This window comes from Meleagris gallopavo, chromosome 16 (assembly GCF_000146605.3).
Source record: "Meleagris gallopavo isolate NT-WF06-2002-E0010 breed Aviagen turkey brand Nicholas breeding stock chromosome 16, Turkey_5.1, whole genome shotgun sequence".
Lineage (NCBI taxonomy): Eukaryota > Metazoa > Chordata > Aves > Galliformes > Phasianidae > Meleagris > Meleagris gallopavo.
This window is the reverse complement of record NC_015026.2, coordinates 5,230,413-5,246,761: the sequence shown is the minus strand read 5'-3', so window position 1 is coordinate 5,246,761 and position 16,349 is coordinate 5,230,413. Positions and strand designations below refer to the sequence as shown.

The window sequence follows — 16,349 nt, the reverse complement described above, 5'->3', positions numbered from 1 at the left end:
TTGACATTATATGTAGTCATGTGACATTATAATCATATCAACTTCTGCTTGCTTTCTTTTTGTTTCTTATATACTGTAAGAAAGTTTTTTTTTTTCTTTAATTTTCTTGCCTTGCCTTTCAGACATGACCATTTTATATCCAGTAGCCTCAGTTCTTCCTCTCCTTCCCTGTTTGATGGTGCAGTTATTAGTACTGTAACCACAGCAACAAAAAAACATTTCTCAATCATATTGAACCTTTTGGGGCTACTGCTGAAGAAGGATAACCTTACTCAAGATACCAGGTAACTGTCGCTTTCTTATTAACCAGGAAATGTCTTCTCCCAGTAGAAGGACTTAATTTGGAAAATGGGATTTATTTTCTTCAGTAAAATGTGGTGTAACTTTAACCAGTGAGATGCTTGTTTTTTTATGAAACAATAATGGAGCATATGTGGGAAAAGTAGCTGCTTACTTTTACGCATGAAAATTAAATTGAAACCATCATAAGATCTATACATTAAAATCAGAGCTGCCAAACTTCACTGAAAAAAGGATTTTGCTAATTGAAAGTACCCTACCAAGATGTTGTGAAATCTAAGGATGATCTTAATGTTACAAAACCTTTTAAATAAAAGAGGAGAACTGTGGTATGATGTTGATCTGTAACATGAAGTAATTTAAGTTGTACTGAAATGTATTTTTGTGATGGTATGGAGTAACTAATAGTTTTGGTTTTCTTTTTTGAAGGAAACTGCTTATGACATGGGCTTTGGAAGTGGCTGTTCTGATGAAAAAATCAGAGACATATGCACCCTTATTTTCTCTCCCATCTTTCCATAAGTTTTGCAAAGGACTTTTAGCAAACAGTAAGATTTTATTCATTGACTGTCTCTTATATGCCATAATTACATACAGAAGTTCCTTTTACATATCATGGTTAACTGTAACTGTGATTGTTCTACTTTTAGAAGTGCTTCTGGTCTTTATTACATGAAAACTTGCACCCTGTCCTTTTTTCACCAACACATCCCTTGTCATGACTTAAGCAAACAGTCATTTTCTTAAAATAATACTTCATGGATGTGATGGTAATCTACATAAAACAGCAGCAATGTCCTAATTCTACAAGTTTGATGTGTATGTGTATTATTTGACTAAGAAGCAGCAGAACAATTCCATAACATGATATATTGTTCTGGACTTTAGAATAATCTGGAAATTGAGTTATGGGAACAAGTTCTTCTGGTAGCTTAGTACTAGCAAGAGAACTATGTTTCCAAGATCAGGAGTTGCTAACTTTAATATCTTCTTACTGGAAATAAATAGCATATGCCAATGAATGGAGGCCATACCATAATTAGCTGAACAGAGGTCAGAAAAGGCCACACAAATGACAAGCGAGGCAAGTGACTCCCTATTACAAAGTCTTTATCTGACACGGTAAAACTACCCAACTAAATAAAAACAGAAATAAGGCATAAAGCCTTTGTATAATAGCTGTTCTGTAAAAATATGTAGATGGTCTGCAGCAACTAAAGTAATGTGTCAGTTATCTGTTTCTAGCAACAGTAACTTTTTCAATTCCTTAATTTAGCCCTTCTGGAAGATGTGAATATTTGTCTTCAAGCATGTAGCAGCCTCCATGCCCTGTCCTCCTCCCTACCAGATGACCTTTTACAAAGGTACTTGCACGCATTATATATGTTATTTGAATTATGCTGTTTATGGAAATGTTAAGACTTTTTTTTCCACCCACTTTTTGTTGCAGATGTGTTGATGTGTGTCGTGTTCAACTAGTTCATAGTGGTGCTCGTGTAAGGCAGACTTTTGGAAAACTTCTGAAGTCAATTCCCTTAGATGTGGTGTTGAGGTAAGTTCTTCAGATTAACTCCATGTAGAGAGCAGTTTTCTTTCTTTCTTAAAATACTTTCTGTGAAATGAAAAATAATGCTTAATGGATGTTACCACATTTTTTTTCTCTCTTCTACTGTGTGATTTAAAATCACTGCTCGTAAACTAGTATAAGTATGAATAAACTTCATAAGCTATGCAGCACTTCTTGAAACAAATTATGACTACTTCTAAGGTCCGTGTTATCCAGAGCTTCAGCAGTATTTTGTCCTACTCTTATTATAAAGAATTAAACTGTTAAAGTGTGTTGTCTTATTTCCAAAGAGTATGTTAATTTCCTCTCATTGTATGTGTATAAATATATTTATATATTCTTCCTGATTTATTCAATTACGTGACTTTTTTCTCCCACTGTTCCTGCAGTAACCGTACCCACACAGAAATACAAGAAATTTCTTTGGCTATAAGAAGTCATATGAGCAAAGCTCCAAGTAATACATTCCACCCACAGGATTTCTCTGATGTCATTAGTTTTATTTTGTATGGAAGCACTCATCGAACTGGGTAAGAACTTCTTTTTAAAACTGAAATTAATTGATGCTGAATAGATAGTGAAGAATTTCAAACTCTGTCTAGTTTAAAACTTGTAACTATTTTCTTACATTGTTTTTACCTTCAGTCTTTTTTCTTATGGTTCCTTTCAAGTGTTTATAAGTATCCTCAAATACACGTATTTACATCATGCATGTAGCTGCTGAAAATAATCTCATGAGAGATTTGATTGAGAGAAATAAGTAGCTGGCATGTGAGCATTATAATCTCGTTACTGTATGAACTTGTGTTATGTACTGATGTTTTCTTTCAGGAAAGATAATTGGCTGGAAAGGTTGTTCTATAGCTGTCAAAGGCTGGATAAACGAGATAAACCAACCATCCCTCGTAATCTGTTGAAGACTGATGCTGTTCTCTGGCAATGGGCCGTATGGGAAGCAGCTCAGTTTACTGTTCTTTCTAAGCTGAGAACTCCCCTGGGTAGAGCCCAAGATACATTTCAAACAATTGAAGGTAACGTAAAGATTCTTTTTTCATAGGATTTTTTATAAGTTTGTGTGGATAAGAAATTCATGTCCAAGGCAAGAAACACATAATGGTTTTATTTTTCAGTGATAATAGATGTTAATAGATTTTAACATCTAAGACGCCAAGAAAAGCAGAATAGCAGTTGCATAATTATGATTTTTGAGAGATTTTGTTTTAGCATTGTTGTCTCTTGGCATGTTGATTTAAAGCATTCTGGTGAATGTTTTTTTTTCTTCCATGTTTTGGTGGCATACGTAGGTATTATTAGGAGTCTTGCAGCGCATACGCTAAACCCTGATCAAGATGTTAGCCAGTGGACTACTGCAGACAATGATGAAGGACACAGCAGCAATCAACTTAGGCTTGTTCTCCTTCTACAGTATCTGGAGAACTTAGAAAAACTGATGTACAATGCTTATGAAGGATGTGCCAATGCCCTCACCTCTCCACCCAAGGTTTGTGTCTGTTACTAGAAACCATCTGTTGACTTGAAGAAAACAGGACTGTGTGGGTCTTAAATCTGTAACCTTTTGGATTATACAGCATTTAAGCACGTACTCTAATGAAACGTGAAAAGAATAGCTTCTAAAGCAAAGTTTGAGAATGTCAGGTTGTCTGGCTACGATGTAGTTTTTTCTTAGAAGATGGGGAGGGGGAGCTTATTTTTTTGGAGCATCAGCATGCATAGTGGTAGAGCATTAAGCAAATCTGAGTACCAGATTTTTGTAGCTGTTGCTTGTCTATATGTTGTGAGCAGTCCTCTGCTGTAGTGATTATTTGAGGTCTCAGATTGCCTTTTGAAGAATTAAATATTTAAGATGCAGTTTTCTGTAGTTTTAGCTGCAAAATATCCTTCATTGTTGAAATAAGTTAATTACCAGACTTTGTTATTACAGTAATATGTAATTTAATCTTGAAGTGAATTAACATTTTCAGCTTACTAGTGTGCCAGATCAGCTGCATGCTGTACATGATTTCTGGATACTTGTATTCACAACATTCAAAATGCAGATTTTTAACATGTTTCTTTACCTCTCAGTTGAAAATTCAGCCTCAAAGAAGAAACCTGTCATGACTTTAATTGTTTCTCATATTAAGCACTGAATGCAATTATTTTAGTTGTATAAAGGACGGGGATGGTAAAATTGTTATCTTTTTCTGTCTTAAAAGGTTATCAGGACATTCTTTTATACTAATCGCCAGACGTGCCAAGATTGGCTGACAAGGATTAGACTTTCCATCATGAGAGTTGGACTGCTGGCAGGCCAGCCTGCTGTGACAGTCAGACATGGTTTTGATTTACTCACAGAAATGAAAACTAATAACAGTTTATCTCAGGTATTCTCTTTTAAAATTTTGTTGACTGTTGTAAAGAATATCCCTACTACGTCTTAAAATCTAAGCTAATGTAATCAGTGGTTGTTAAACCAAGTGTTTTAGAAGAGTAGCTTTTACATGAAAAGTGAGTCTTGAGGTTTATACTTCTCTATTGACGGATTTTTGTGGTTAGGTGATGCTGTGGATTGGAGATTACAGTGTACTTGCACATTTGGCCAAATAATGTATATAAGTGAATGCTATTTGAATTGAGCAGCTTTTGTTTAAGCAAAAGGCACTGCTTAAACCTTAAGAAACCTGCCGTTCTGTTCTATTAGCCTGAGGTTTGTGGCAGTGTCTGCCTTGTCACTGTGAGCAGGAGGGGCGTATCGCGAGGGATTTTTTTCCTGCACGAAGTAACTGGCAGATAAACATAAGGGTGTGATGAGGGAATCAAACAGTTGCTTAAAGAATGTCAGTAATTTGGTTTGCTGAAACCTTTTAACTAAAGAGATTTGCTAGGTGTTTCTTACTCCTGCTTCTTTATGAATTCTTAGGTTTATTTTTATGTAACTGTAGACCACTATGTGTAGTGACTACAAGCTATTAACATTCAAGCTGGGAATTTGTGGCATGAATGCTTTCTTGAGTACCACTGCTTTTCCAAAGGCAGTGTTAATGGACAGATGAACAGAGTACTACACTCGTGTAGGCATATAATGAAGTACTGCTTTACTCTATACAAGCATTTAACGATGCATGCAACTCTTACTTCAATTGAGATTTGTTAAATAAAGGTTTTGGTTTGGTTTTAGGGAAATGAATTGGAAGTGACAATTATGATGCTGGTGGAAGCTTTATGTGAACTTCACTGCCCTGAGGCTATTCAGGGTATAGCTGTCTGGTCTTCTGCTGTAGTTGGGAAGAGTCTTACCTGGATCAACTCTGTAGCTCAGCAGGCAGAAGGGCGGTAAGTTTTTTGGTTTTTTTTTCCAGATAATTGAATGTTACAAATTTGGACTTTGTTTCTTCCTATTCATATTCCTACTATTTAATATATCAAGCATTTTTAAATATTTTAATTTTAGTTTATCTATGTTATCAGGATTTTAGTATAAATGGTGTTCCTTTTTACTTAGTTTCTTCCACTTAACAATATTGTTTCAGTTTCTGTTGCCAAATATTGCTACAAATGTCTTTTATTTTATGTTCTGGCCAGTGGCAAGATCTGAGTACTGGTCATGGTTTGCCAAGAGAAGTAATCCAAGGAAGATGCTTTGCACATTTATTTTTCAGTTTAGTTTTAGAAAAAATGGCTTTTATATCTGTTAAAGTAGAATCTTTGGCTACAGTTACTATTTGGTTGGTTGGTGTTCAACATAGCATGTGCCTGAATTGTAGTGATGCTGTCTCCTTAAAGCAGTATGTACTGTCTTCTGTATGAAATGAAAAATGGGCATTTTTTGATTAATTAGTTTGTCAGCAAAAGAATTTAAAAAAAAAAAACACCCAAGATTTTAATATTTATAACTATTTTCCCATTTTTGCAAGATTCTTTAAAATAGAATGCAGGATTGTAACAATACCTGAGGATTTGCTCAGAAATGTCAAACTTAGTATGTGAATTGTTTGTTCTAGACCCAGTTTTACAATTCTCAATTAAATGTTTAACTCATTTACTTGCATTTGGGTGTGACAGCATAACAGTCAAATTTAAGTCTTGCATCTCCTTCAGCCTGGAATTGGTTTGAAGTTGGATTAAATCTGAATGGAAAAGCTTTAATACAATGCTAGAATCTAGAAATTCAACTCACAGACTTATTTTGATGTTAATCAATCTTTCTATTGCTGAAGATAAGAAATGAATATTTGGATTGTTGTAAAGAAGTGTTTGTTGCAAGTACACCACTTTACCAAAAAGAAAACTGATTCTGTAAAATGCTGACAAAAATATTAAACTATTTAAGGTTTGAAAAAGCAACTGCAGAGTACCAGGAGCACCTGTGTGCCATGACAGGAGTAGATTGCTGTATATCAGGCTTTGACAAAACCGTTCTGAAGTTGGCCAATTCCAACAGTGTGAATAACGCCAGCCCAAAGCACTCCTTGAATGGTCAGTACTTGTTGGTTTCTTCTGGAAAGTGTGCGTATGAAATTAGAATGTTTGTTTGTAATTATAGCATCTGATTCAAAATTAATTGACCTCTTTCTGCCTGCAGTTAAATTGAATCACTTAATGCCATTGAAATTAACATCACATATACATATGACAGTTTGCAGTATTGATGTCTAGCTGAATGAGATTAATAGGTAAAATATTTTGTATTTTAGTAGGTTAATCCTAAATTATTTATATCATCATAACTTAAGACGTAGTGTTTACTACATAAATGTATTATAGCTGCACAACTGATTAAAGGTTTTCTGAGCTGAGACTTTGCTTCATTTTTCTGTCTCATCTTTGATAAGAGAGATTCTTTGTTCCTAATTTAGTCCTGTTTTCCTATTTTGGAAAACTTCAGTCCATGTCTATAAAGAAGTTTCAAAACCTCCATTGAAAAGATCCTATATATTAATAAAAAAATAAAAGACCCAGCCAGGGGAAAACAAACCAAGCATTCTTCCTCCACTCTGTACTTCCTTAACTATTATGTAACAGTTGAAAAGAATGTTTCTTGAGTAAAGATGTGTTACATCTGAGCAATATAGTTATTATTTCAAAGCACATAAGTATATTTAGACGTACATGCTATTTTTTGTTGTTGTTACACAGGAGAAACTAGAAAAACCGTTCTGACTAAGCCAAGTGACTCTTCACCTGAGGTTATAAATTACTTGGGTAACAAGGCGTGTGAATGTTACATTTCAATTGCTGATTGGTCTGCTGTTCAGGAATGGCAAAATATGGTCCATGACTTGAAGAAAAGCACGAGTAATACCTCAATCAATCTGAAAGCGGATTTTAACTACATAAAGTAAGAATTTCATTCATCTATTCAGAAGTGTCTTAGATTGTTGAAGTTCTTGTGGATTTTAGTAATAATGTCATTGAAATAAAGGTGTGACAAGTCTTGATAAGTCTCCTCCTTAGGGGAGGAAAACATACTTATCTATATGGCCTGTAAATATCATAATTAACATTGTGGGTAGCTGCTGTGGCTTTCTGACTGTCGAGGTTTTTAAATGTTCAGGAAGAAAGTCTTTTAATTGAAAGCAGAAGTTAGCAAACTTAATCCGGTTCTGCTGGTAGAATGTGAATCCTTTCACATGGTCAACTTCTTAAAATGCCTGTTGTGGTACAGTTTTTGAAACGTACTCTAATGTAAAAAGTATATTAATATATTAATGAGGTGGATTTAGTGGCATAAATGTTTTTGTTTTTAATAGAGTTTTGAATTCTAGCTTTTGTGTTTCTTAACCCTTGATTGTCTGGTTCCTGAAAAATATTGGTGATGTTGAACTAGACCTTCAAGCTTTAAAGGTCCTTTCATTTAATTTGTCAGCTTTTGATTACTTTCCATTCCTGTTCTATTGCAGTTAAGCTTAGCAAAATCCTGAAATTACTTGACTTGAAGTATTATTTGACTTGAAGAATTACTTGAAGTTCCATCCCAAAGCTTACTTTCTATGCATAAAGAAAAAAGTTGTTTTTGTTTTTAAATTCTTGCATAGTCAGACTTTCCATGATCAGGAAGAAATGATTAGAAAAGTATTATTCATGATCTGTTAATACAAAAGCTTTGCAGCTGGAAATAATATATTTTCTTCTCATTTATAAATGCTTTATTAAAACCTGGGGGTTTTGATAGTGGTTTTTTTTTCTGTTTGAATGAGAGAGATTTAGTTTCTGGAATGAAGCAGGAAATGTGAAAATAAACCTGTAAAAATTGAATTGCAGATCTCTGAGCAGCTTTGAGTCCGGTGAACTTACCGAATGCACTGAACAACTGGAATTATTACCAGGAGAAAATATCAACCTACTTGCAGGGGGATCCAAAGAAAAAATAGGTATGTTCAAATAAAAAGTGACATTAGTTGAATTATAGAAGTAGATATTTTTCCATTTATCTGTGTGACAAACTGTAACTTCTGAATGCAGTTTGCCATGTTCGGACTGCCATGTAACCTTTATGAATTTAGCTTCAAAATGATTTGCAATGAGAATTAAAAAAATAACCTGTAATATTTAAAAAGTCTTTTGTGGAGTTAGTGTGACCTAAGACCATTGATTTCAAAAACTTGTTCTTAACGTGTGATATTTGGAAATCCTACTTAGTTTCAATTTTTTTTTTCTCTTTGTAGACATGAAAAAGCTCCTTCCTAATATGCTAAGTCCTGACCCAAGGGAACTTCAAAAAGCAGTTGAAGTACAACTTCTGAGAAGTTCAGTGTGTCTGGCAACAGCTGTAAACCACATGGAACAGGAGCAAAAGTGGCAGTCAATATCTGAGTAAGTCACAGCATGTTATGAATGAGTGTAACTCACTGTGACAAGCTGTTCTAGTTTTTCAAATGAAACTTTGTGAACTGCATAATCTGTACTTCAGCATTTATAGTACTGTTGACTCCTAGCTTACTCTGTTAGGAGGTATAAGCTTACTCGGGGGACATGAATTGGTGTTTAACTTTAAAAGGCTGTTAGTTGAGTCAACATGTGACTTATTATGTTTTTGAATGATTTCTTGATCATCAATATGCCGATGTAGGAGTTGCTTTCTTCTTCAGTATTTTTGATACTGTTTTCTAATAAATAGTCCTGCTAACGAAAATAATTTAACTTTTATTTCAGAAATGTTATAAAATACTTAAAACAAACATCACGAATAGCTATTGGACCTTTAAGACTTTCCACGCTCACTGTGTCTCAGTCTTTACCAGTGTTGAGCACTCTTCAGTTGTATTGTTCTTCTGCTTTAGAAAACACTGTATCCAACAGGCTGACGTCAGAGGTATGGCTGTTTGTTTCAATCAAATTTACATTCTACAGTTTTCTAATTCTGTAGCCATGTTATGAAGTATTGAATGTAGGAGGTAGAACTAAAGAATCATTGAGTTTGGAGAAGACCTTCAAGATAATCAAGTCAAGATGTCAACTGGACTTGCAACTACTGCATCACTAAATCGTATCAGTTAATGCCACATCAACGCATCTGAGCTATATCTAGGGATGGGAACTCCACTGCTTCCTTGGCAGCCCAGTCCAGTGCTTGACCATCCCCTCCAAGAAGAAACTCCTCCTGGTATCTGGTCTAAATGTCCATGGCAGTTTGAGACTGTTTTCTTTGAACCATGTTAATCACACTGTAAAAAGGCTCTTCTAGTTTTCTAAAGTTCTTTGACCATGTTTTATTTTAAATTTACATTTCAGATGGATTTCTATAGTTCTAAGTACACCAGTTCTTTCAACATATCTTTGAAAAGCAATTTACAATAAAACTGCAATAACACCATGACAGTAACTTTCAAGTATTAAAAAAAAACAAAAAAAAACACCACAACACAATTAAAAACAGTGTCAAACTTTAGTGAGCACAGGTGACCTGTTTTTTTGAATAATGTGACTAGGAATGTTAGTGCTTGTTGGTGAGCTTGTTCTTATGGTTGTCCTCTCAAAATCAAGGATGTCTTCATAGGTCTACATAATACATATTTGCTTTTTAGTCATACAGTTTGACTACTAATACTAAGAATGCTTGCTTTTCAGTAAAGTAGTCTTTGCTTTTAATAAATGTAAATACTTATTTATTAAGCTCTCTTGACAGCTGTACAACCTTCATGCCTCTTTCAGGACTGTCTTATACCTCTCTTCAATGATGCTTTGAGGTCATGTAAACAGCATGATGTGAGGCCGTGGATGCATGCACTGAGATACACAGTGTACCAGAATCAACTGATGGAAAAACTTAAAGGTATATAAGCTCTTATTTTAGTGCTAAAAATTGTTAAATACAGAATTTAAACTAAATTTTCATTAAAAGTGGGAGCTGCATCTTGTATTCCTAAGATTAGTTTTTAAATCCAAGGTTTCGTTTTTTAGATATTTTCCCATATCTAAGTGTTTCAATTCCACTGTAATGCAGACTGTTCTTAAGAAAAAGGAGAGTTCTAATCGCACTTCACTTGCTCATCTCATTGTACTTTATTTCATTTTTGAATGCTTCAGTACTTAAAAATGGTCATGAAAACCACGAAAGTGCATTTCTAGATTAAAAATAATTAAGTCACTGAAATGTCTTAAGGAATTTTTAGGAAATACAAAAGGGTTGACCAAGTTCTTTACTAATGGCAGTATACAAAATACTCCTGTATTGGAGAGAAATTATGCCCTGGATAAAATTACTTTTTTTTTTTTTAACTGTGCTTAGTATGTCTTGCTTTCTTCTTCAGAACCAACAGTCCCAATTAAGAGTCATCTAATGGAGCTGGGCTTAACAGCAGCAAAATTTGCACGAAAGCGAGGAAATATTGCCCTGGCTACACGGTTGCTTGCCCAGTGCAGTGAAGTTCAGCTAGGAAAAACCACCACTGCACAGGACTTAGTTCAGCACTTTAAAAAACTGTCTGCACCAGGTCAGATAGATGAAAAGTGGGGTCCTGAACTTGATATTGAGAAAACAAAGCTGTTATACACAGCAGGTGAGTATCACTAGCAGAAATTGTAGATTCTTGAGCTCCTTGTCCTCATGACCAGGCTAAATCCTCTGAGTAAATCTTAATGGAACAGCATCATTAGTAATTGCTTTCATCCTATTAACTGTTGTCTCAATCTGAGTTTTCTTTATAAGATACATTGTTATGAGCCTTATCTGAAAATACTGAATTTCAGAAGAAGTGTTTTGAATGAAGTTAACACCACTAAAAATGTGCTTTTCATAATGTGCAGGTCAGTCAACACATGCCATGGAAATGCTGAGTTCTTGTGCCATATCGTTTTGCAAATCTGCCAAGGCTGAATACGCAGTTGCTAAATCTATTCTTACACTGGCTAAATGGATTCAAGCAGAATGGAAAGAGATTTCAGGACAGTTAAAACAAGTATATAGAGCTCGTCAGCAGCAGAATCACACTGGTCTGTCTACCTTGTCTAAAAATATATATACTTTGATTGATCTCCCAGCTGTTAATACATTGGAAGAGGAATATCCCAGGATTGAAAGTGAATCTACAGGTAGAGTTGTTTTCCCACTTAATTTTATTTTGTTAATTATTGGTGGTTCCACTGAGGGATAGTGCTAGTTATAAAGAACAAATACTCTATCACTTACATATGTAAGTACATATAAACAGTGTCTTTTTGTATAACAGGTATGTATGCACAATTAAAAAACAAAAAACAAACAACAAACGAACAACCCTTGATATTTCACATTTCATGTTTCTTTCCTGATATTTTTGTCACTTCATTTCTTGCCTGAACATGAAACTGTAATGTATGTATTTTTTATGAAGAGGATATAAAATCTTGTCATCCTTCTGTCTGCTTTCAGCTCTTGAATTTTTTTTAAGTGTGAACAGAGTATTTTAGGTTGAGCGTTAAAGCAGTTATATTTTTAAGGCCTTGGAAATATGAGTTGTGGTCACCTTAGGTTTTCTCATGAACTTCCATCTATGCTTAATTTGAAAATGTTGTTGTTGCCACTAAATACACTCAATTTTCTGCAGATCTTTCTTCAAATGTCAAGATAATTCCTTGTTTAAATATGGATTTTGCATATACTTCAGAATTGATATAACTATTATTGGATGTTAAGGGCTTTTTTTTAACTTTGAAGAAGAGAAATACTCAAGTCGAAATACACTTACGTAGCTTGGTTATTTCATAGAAGTCTGCTTTCTGGAGCATAGTATTTTCCTGTTTTTAGAGATCACGAGCCTCTTGCTTCAGTTTCATCCTTCTGTGACAGAGAAAGCAGTTGTAGAGTACAGAACAGTGCTTGTTAGCAAATGAAAAACTGTTTTACAGTTAGTGTCAAAGCTGAAAAAGAATTCTCTGGAAAATTTTACATATGGGTACTAACTTAATCAAAAAAAATGTACTTATAATAATTTTCTGTTATTTTATATGTTGAGGTAGTCAGAAGTATCTATTATGTTGTATGTTGCTCCATTTCTTCTGTTACAGTAAATATCGGAGTTGGAGAACCTGACTTTATCTTGGGACAGCTGTATCACTTGTCTTCAGTACAGGCACCTGAAGTGGCCAAGTCTTGGGCAGCCCTGGCTAGTTGGGCTTATAGATGGGGCCGGAAAGTAGTTGATAATGCCAGGTAAATTCATCCTAACACTTGAAGCATAATTACAGCATAATTAATACATATTTTTTAAGATGAGTTCTAGCATTGTATTATTGATTATAACTCTTCTTTATAGTCAAAAGTCAGATGTGAGCAGGGAACTATGACTGTTTTGACCTTTCTAAAAAGTGAGTCTCTGTATGTGATCAAGGATGAAGATTTATCTTTCAGGTTCTATATACACAGTGTTAATGGACTCCTCAAATAAGAGTATAACTTATTAAATGTTACAGTCAGGGAGAAGGTGTTCGTCTGCTGCCCCGAGAAAAATCTGAGGTTCAGAGCTTGCTTCCAGACAACGTTACAGAGGAAGACAAAGAGAAGATTTATGGGATCCTTGGGCAAGCAGTGTGTCGTCCAGCTGGGATTCAAGTAAGTGGGAATTTTCCTGCTTAAAATATGCTCAGCTTTGTGGCATATTTTCTGTCCCCTACTTGTGATTCATATTAACTTCTGTAAGTGTTTTGTAGTTAAAATTCAAACAATATACAAGTTCACTTAAGAAACCAGCTGTTAGTTAAGTGGTACATGGACTGTGGTAGTATAGTTATGCAGTGCAGTTGGGATGGATTAGCAACTAGCAGATCCTTGTAGAAAAGGCTTGGTCAAATCTTTTATCTCTTTATTTGTACTTAGGATGAAGATATGACTCTGCAAATCACTGAAAATGAAGACAATGAAGAAGATGATATGGTGGATGTTATATGGCGTCAATTATTAACAACTTGTCCCTGGCTTTCAGATCTTGATGAAAATGCAACAGAAGGTTTAATTAAAGTATGGAGGAAAGTTGTAGACAGAATCTTCAGTCTCTATAAACTCTCCTGCAGTGCATATTTCACTTTTCTCAAACTCAATGCTGGTCAGGTTAGTGTTGTGCCGATAGGAAAGTTGAGTTATAAAAGCTTCTAAATGATGAGATGAACTATATACTTAATTTAGGGGAGTATTTCTTTCTTCTAAGGTTCCACTTGACGAAGATGATCCAAGGCTGCATTTAAGAAATACTTCTGAGCAAAGCACTGATGATGTTATTGTGATGGCAACCCTAAGACTGTTAAGACTGCTTGTAAAACATGCTGGAGAGCTTAGACAGTATCTAGAACATGGGCTAGAAACTACACCCACTGCTCCTTGGAGAGGTAGGTATACGTTACCTAGCTCTTAAAATTGATTTTGACATGTCTTCATAAATGTAAACAGAAGGACGTTCATTGTGTTCTTGGCGGGAAAAAAAAAACAACACAGTGGAACGAAGGAAAGTTCTCCACTGAATAATTTCATGAAAGTTGTTCTACTTTCTGATAAGCACTCTGATCTTAGAGCACAGATTGTCCTGTATTGAGACACTGAAAGAAGAAAGAAAATGTGTTTTGTGGAGAGTTGCATTATTTTAGCCTCTTAAAAGAAGAGTGTGTGTGTGTGTGCGTGTTTCTCCTCTAGCCACAGTTTGAAATATGTTTCAGAGAAATGTATGTGGTTGAAGCAGTAGCAGTTGTCTGTCACCAGACTACTGGTTCAGTTTGATCAGGGACATTCTGCTGGAAAGATACGGAGCGTGGAAGGCAGCAGAGGAGGAGAAAGCCAACTGCTGCCAAAGTTTGTTTGAAATGTCCAGTTTACTGACTTCAGGAACTGTTGCATCTCTCCTATTTTTTAAAAATTATGTAACAGTGGAATTCATTTTCTAGTGCTTGATTGAACAACGTCATCTGATGTGGTCTGCATTTGAATTGTCTGACTAAATAAGCAATTCAGTTGCTCATGCCGTGAAAGGCAATTATTCAAAACAAAACGGCGTTTTTGCTGGGAGCCTAGACTTTTCACAGAATTGTAGAATTGGAAGGGTTGAAAGGGACCTCAGGATCATTTACATTCTCGCAATGCATAAGTAGCATGCTTTAAAAATATGCATTGTTTAATGTATTTGAAAAGGATACAGCATATCCTCTTGACCTGTTGTTATAGGTATTATTCCTCAGCTCTTCTCTCGCCTCAATCATCCGGAAGTGTATGTTCGTCAGAGTATTTGTAACTTACTGTGTCGAGTGGCTCAAGATTCTCCTCATCTCATACTGTATCCTGCAATAGTGGGTACTATTTCACTCAGCAGTGAATCCCAAACCTCAGGTATGAAAGAAAAATATCAAACGTTCAAATGCTTTTTATCTAACATACTTTATATACTGGGTAAAGTGATATTAATTTTTTTTTCAGTAACAGTAACATTCTGTGTGAAGGACTTTGGGGATCTCGTGGGTACTTTGATTTACCAGTTTTGCACATCAGTTCTGAATTTTGTCATTAATTATTGGCCAAGTATATGTTACATGGGGTTCTAACTCTAAATGAGGTATTGAGTGACACAACTTTGAAGGCCAGGACAACATAAATAATATTTCAATATCCTTTGTTTTTACTTTCCTTTTCTCAAATTTAGGGAACAAGCTTCCTTCTGCTATCCCTACTTTGCTAGGTAATATTCAAGGAGAAGAGCTGTTGGGTGGTGAATGTGATGGTGGGAGTCCACCAGCTTCTCAAGAAAGTACTAAAGATGATACAAAAGTTGGATTAAATGAAGATCAAGCAATGATGCAAGATTGTTACAGCAAAATTGTGGAGAAACTCTCAACTGCAAATCCAACAATGGTATTGCAGGTAAGTAATTCAAATGTGCGTTGTACTACAAAACACTTATCTTGTTTGTAGGGCTGCTGAAAGTTTGGTACAACTTTGTTAGGCTGTCATCTTTGTCAAGCTATTTGTATACAAATATAAGTCTCAATACTAGTACTTCTAAAAAGTAATGTAATCTTTATTTTATATAGGTTCAGATGCTAGTGGCTGAGCTGCGCAGAGTTACAGTTCTGTGGGATGAACTTTGGTTGGGGGTTTTATTGCAGCAGCACATGTATGTCCTCAGAAGGATTCAGCAACTAGAAGATGAAGTCAAAAGGGTCCAAAATAACAACACTCTACGCAAGTATGTCTATGGGTCAAATCAAGTGAAAATTGTTAAAGATGGTTGCTGGGGAGGCATGCCATCAAAATGATCGTTTTGCACTTGAATTTGTACTATCCTAGCTGCTTCTCTGTAAGTTAGTGGCCTTATTCAGAAGTATTTTGGTGCCACAGCTAGTACTCTGATATAATGAGAGGCAGCAACAGAGTCAGTCTCTGAGTCTGTGTTGGGATTTCCTCAGTAATAATGTGCTAGAACCCAGTGTGAATTGAGTTGTAGTTTGAGAACTTGTAGTTCTTCATTTCCATGGTGTTTCATAGAATCCATCTGAGATGAGGACAAGCATGTGGAAGGATGAGACCTGTCTGGAGTTTACTGTAAACACAGATAGTTGGAGTAAACAGAACATTGTAATCTGCTTTTTTGCCTTTCAGTGTTCAGAAACAAGTTTTTTATCTCTTATCTGGATTCTCCTGTGAATGGATTTGTGGAAGAGGAAAGTCTTCACTGGATGCTTGCTTACGCTTAAAAACACCTCTTAAATTCCACAGTCAAGTCTGAAACAGAATGGGAGAATAGGGTAGTCCTCTCTTCCTTCTTGAGAGTGTGGTACGCTCTCGTGAAGTGGTAATAAAGAGCTCTTGTAACAAAGGAAATGAGTTTAGGGTGTTTTGTATTCCCTGGACTTCTGAAATCTGGGTCTCCAGTGGTGAAAAGCCCCAGTACAAATGTTTCAGTTTGAAGTATGATTCAGAGGAGCATTTCATTTTAATACAATTGTTCTCAAAGACCTCATTATAGAGATGCATTGGTTTTGTGATTTCTGATGTCTTGTTTCCAGCCTGTTTTAATGCTCTACTTAT

General features: G+C 35.3%; 1 protein-coding gene across 1 annotated transcript in view; it reads left to right on the top strand.

Moving 5' to 3' along the window:
- SMG1 (SMG1 nonsense mediated mRNA decay associated PI3K related kinase) overlaps positions 1 to 16,349 on the top strand; it is a 46,704-nt gene that overhangs the window by 10,475 nt on the left and 19,880 nt on the right. The window contains exons 12-35 of the mRNA XM_019620756.1: positions 123 to 284; positions 730 to 848; positions 1,577 to 1,664; positions 1,751 to 1,852; positions 2,257 to 2,397; positions 2,699 to 2,898; positions 3,172 to 3,368; positions 4,084 to 4,251; positions 5,046 to 5,200; positions 6,198 to 6,343; positions 7,004 to 7,205; positions 8,129 to 8,238; positions 8,533 to 8,680; positions 9,020 to 9,179; positions 10,019 to 10,139; positions 10,618 to 10,866; positions 11,114 to 11,398; positions 12,353 to 12,497; positions 12,758 to 12,896; positions 13,161 to 13,391; positions 13,489 to 13,666; positions 14,493 to 14,654; positions 14,965 to 15,182; positions 15,353 to 15,507. Of these exons, the coding sequence (XP_019476301.1) occupies positions 123 to 284; positions 730 to 848; positions 1,577 to 1,664; positions 1,751 to 1,852; positions 2,257 to 2,397; positions 2,699 to 2,898; positions 3,172 to 3,368; positions 4,084 to 4,251; positions 5,046 to 5,200; positions 6,198 to 6,343; positions 7,004 to 7,205; positions 8,129 to 8,238; positions 8,533 to 8,680; positions 9,020 to 9,179; positions 10,019 to 10,139; positions 10,618 to 10,866; positions 11,114 to 11,398; positions 12,353 to 12,497; positions 12,758 to 12,896; positions 13,161 to 13,391; positions 13,489 to 13,666; positions 14,493 to 14,654; positions 14,965 to 15,182; positions 15,353 to 15,507 (3,981 nt within the window). The remainder of the gene's footprint in view (positions 1 to 122; positions 285 to 729; positions 849 to 1,576; positions 1,665 to 1,750; positions 1,853 to 2,256; positions 2,398 to 2,698; positions 2,899 to 3,171; positions 3,369 to 4,083; positions 4,252 to 5,045; positions 5,201 to 6,197; positions 6,344 to 7,003; positions 7,206 to 8,128; positions 8,239 to 8,532; positions 8,681 to 9,019; positions 9,180 to 10,018; positions 10,140 to 10,617; positions 10,867 to 11,113; positions 11,399 to 12,352; positions 12,498 to 12,757; positions 12,897 to 13,160; positions 13,392 to 13,488; positions 13,667 to 14,492; positions 14,655 to 14,964; positions 15,183 to 15,352; positions 15,508 to 16,349) is intronic.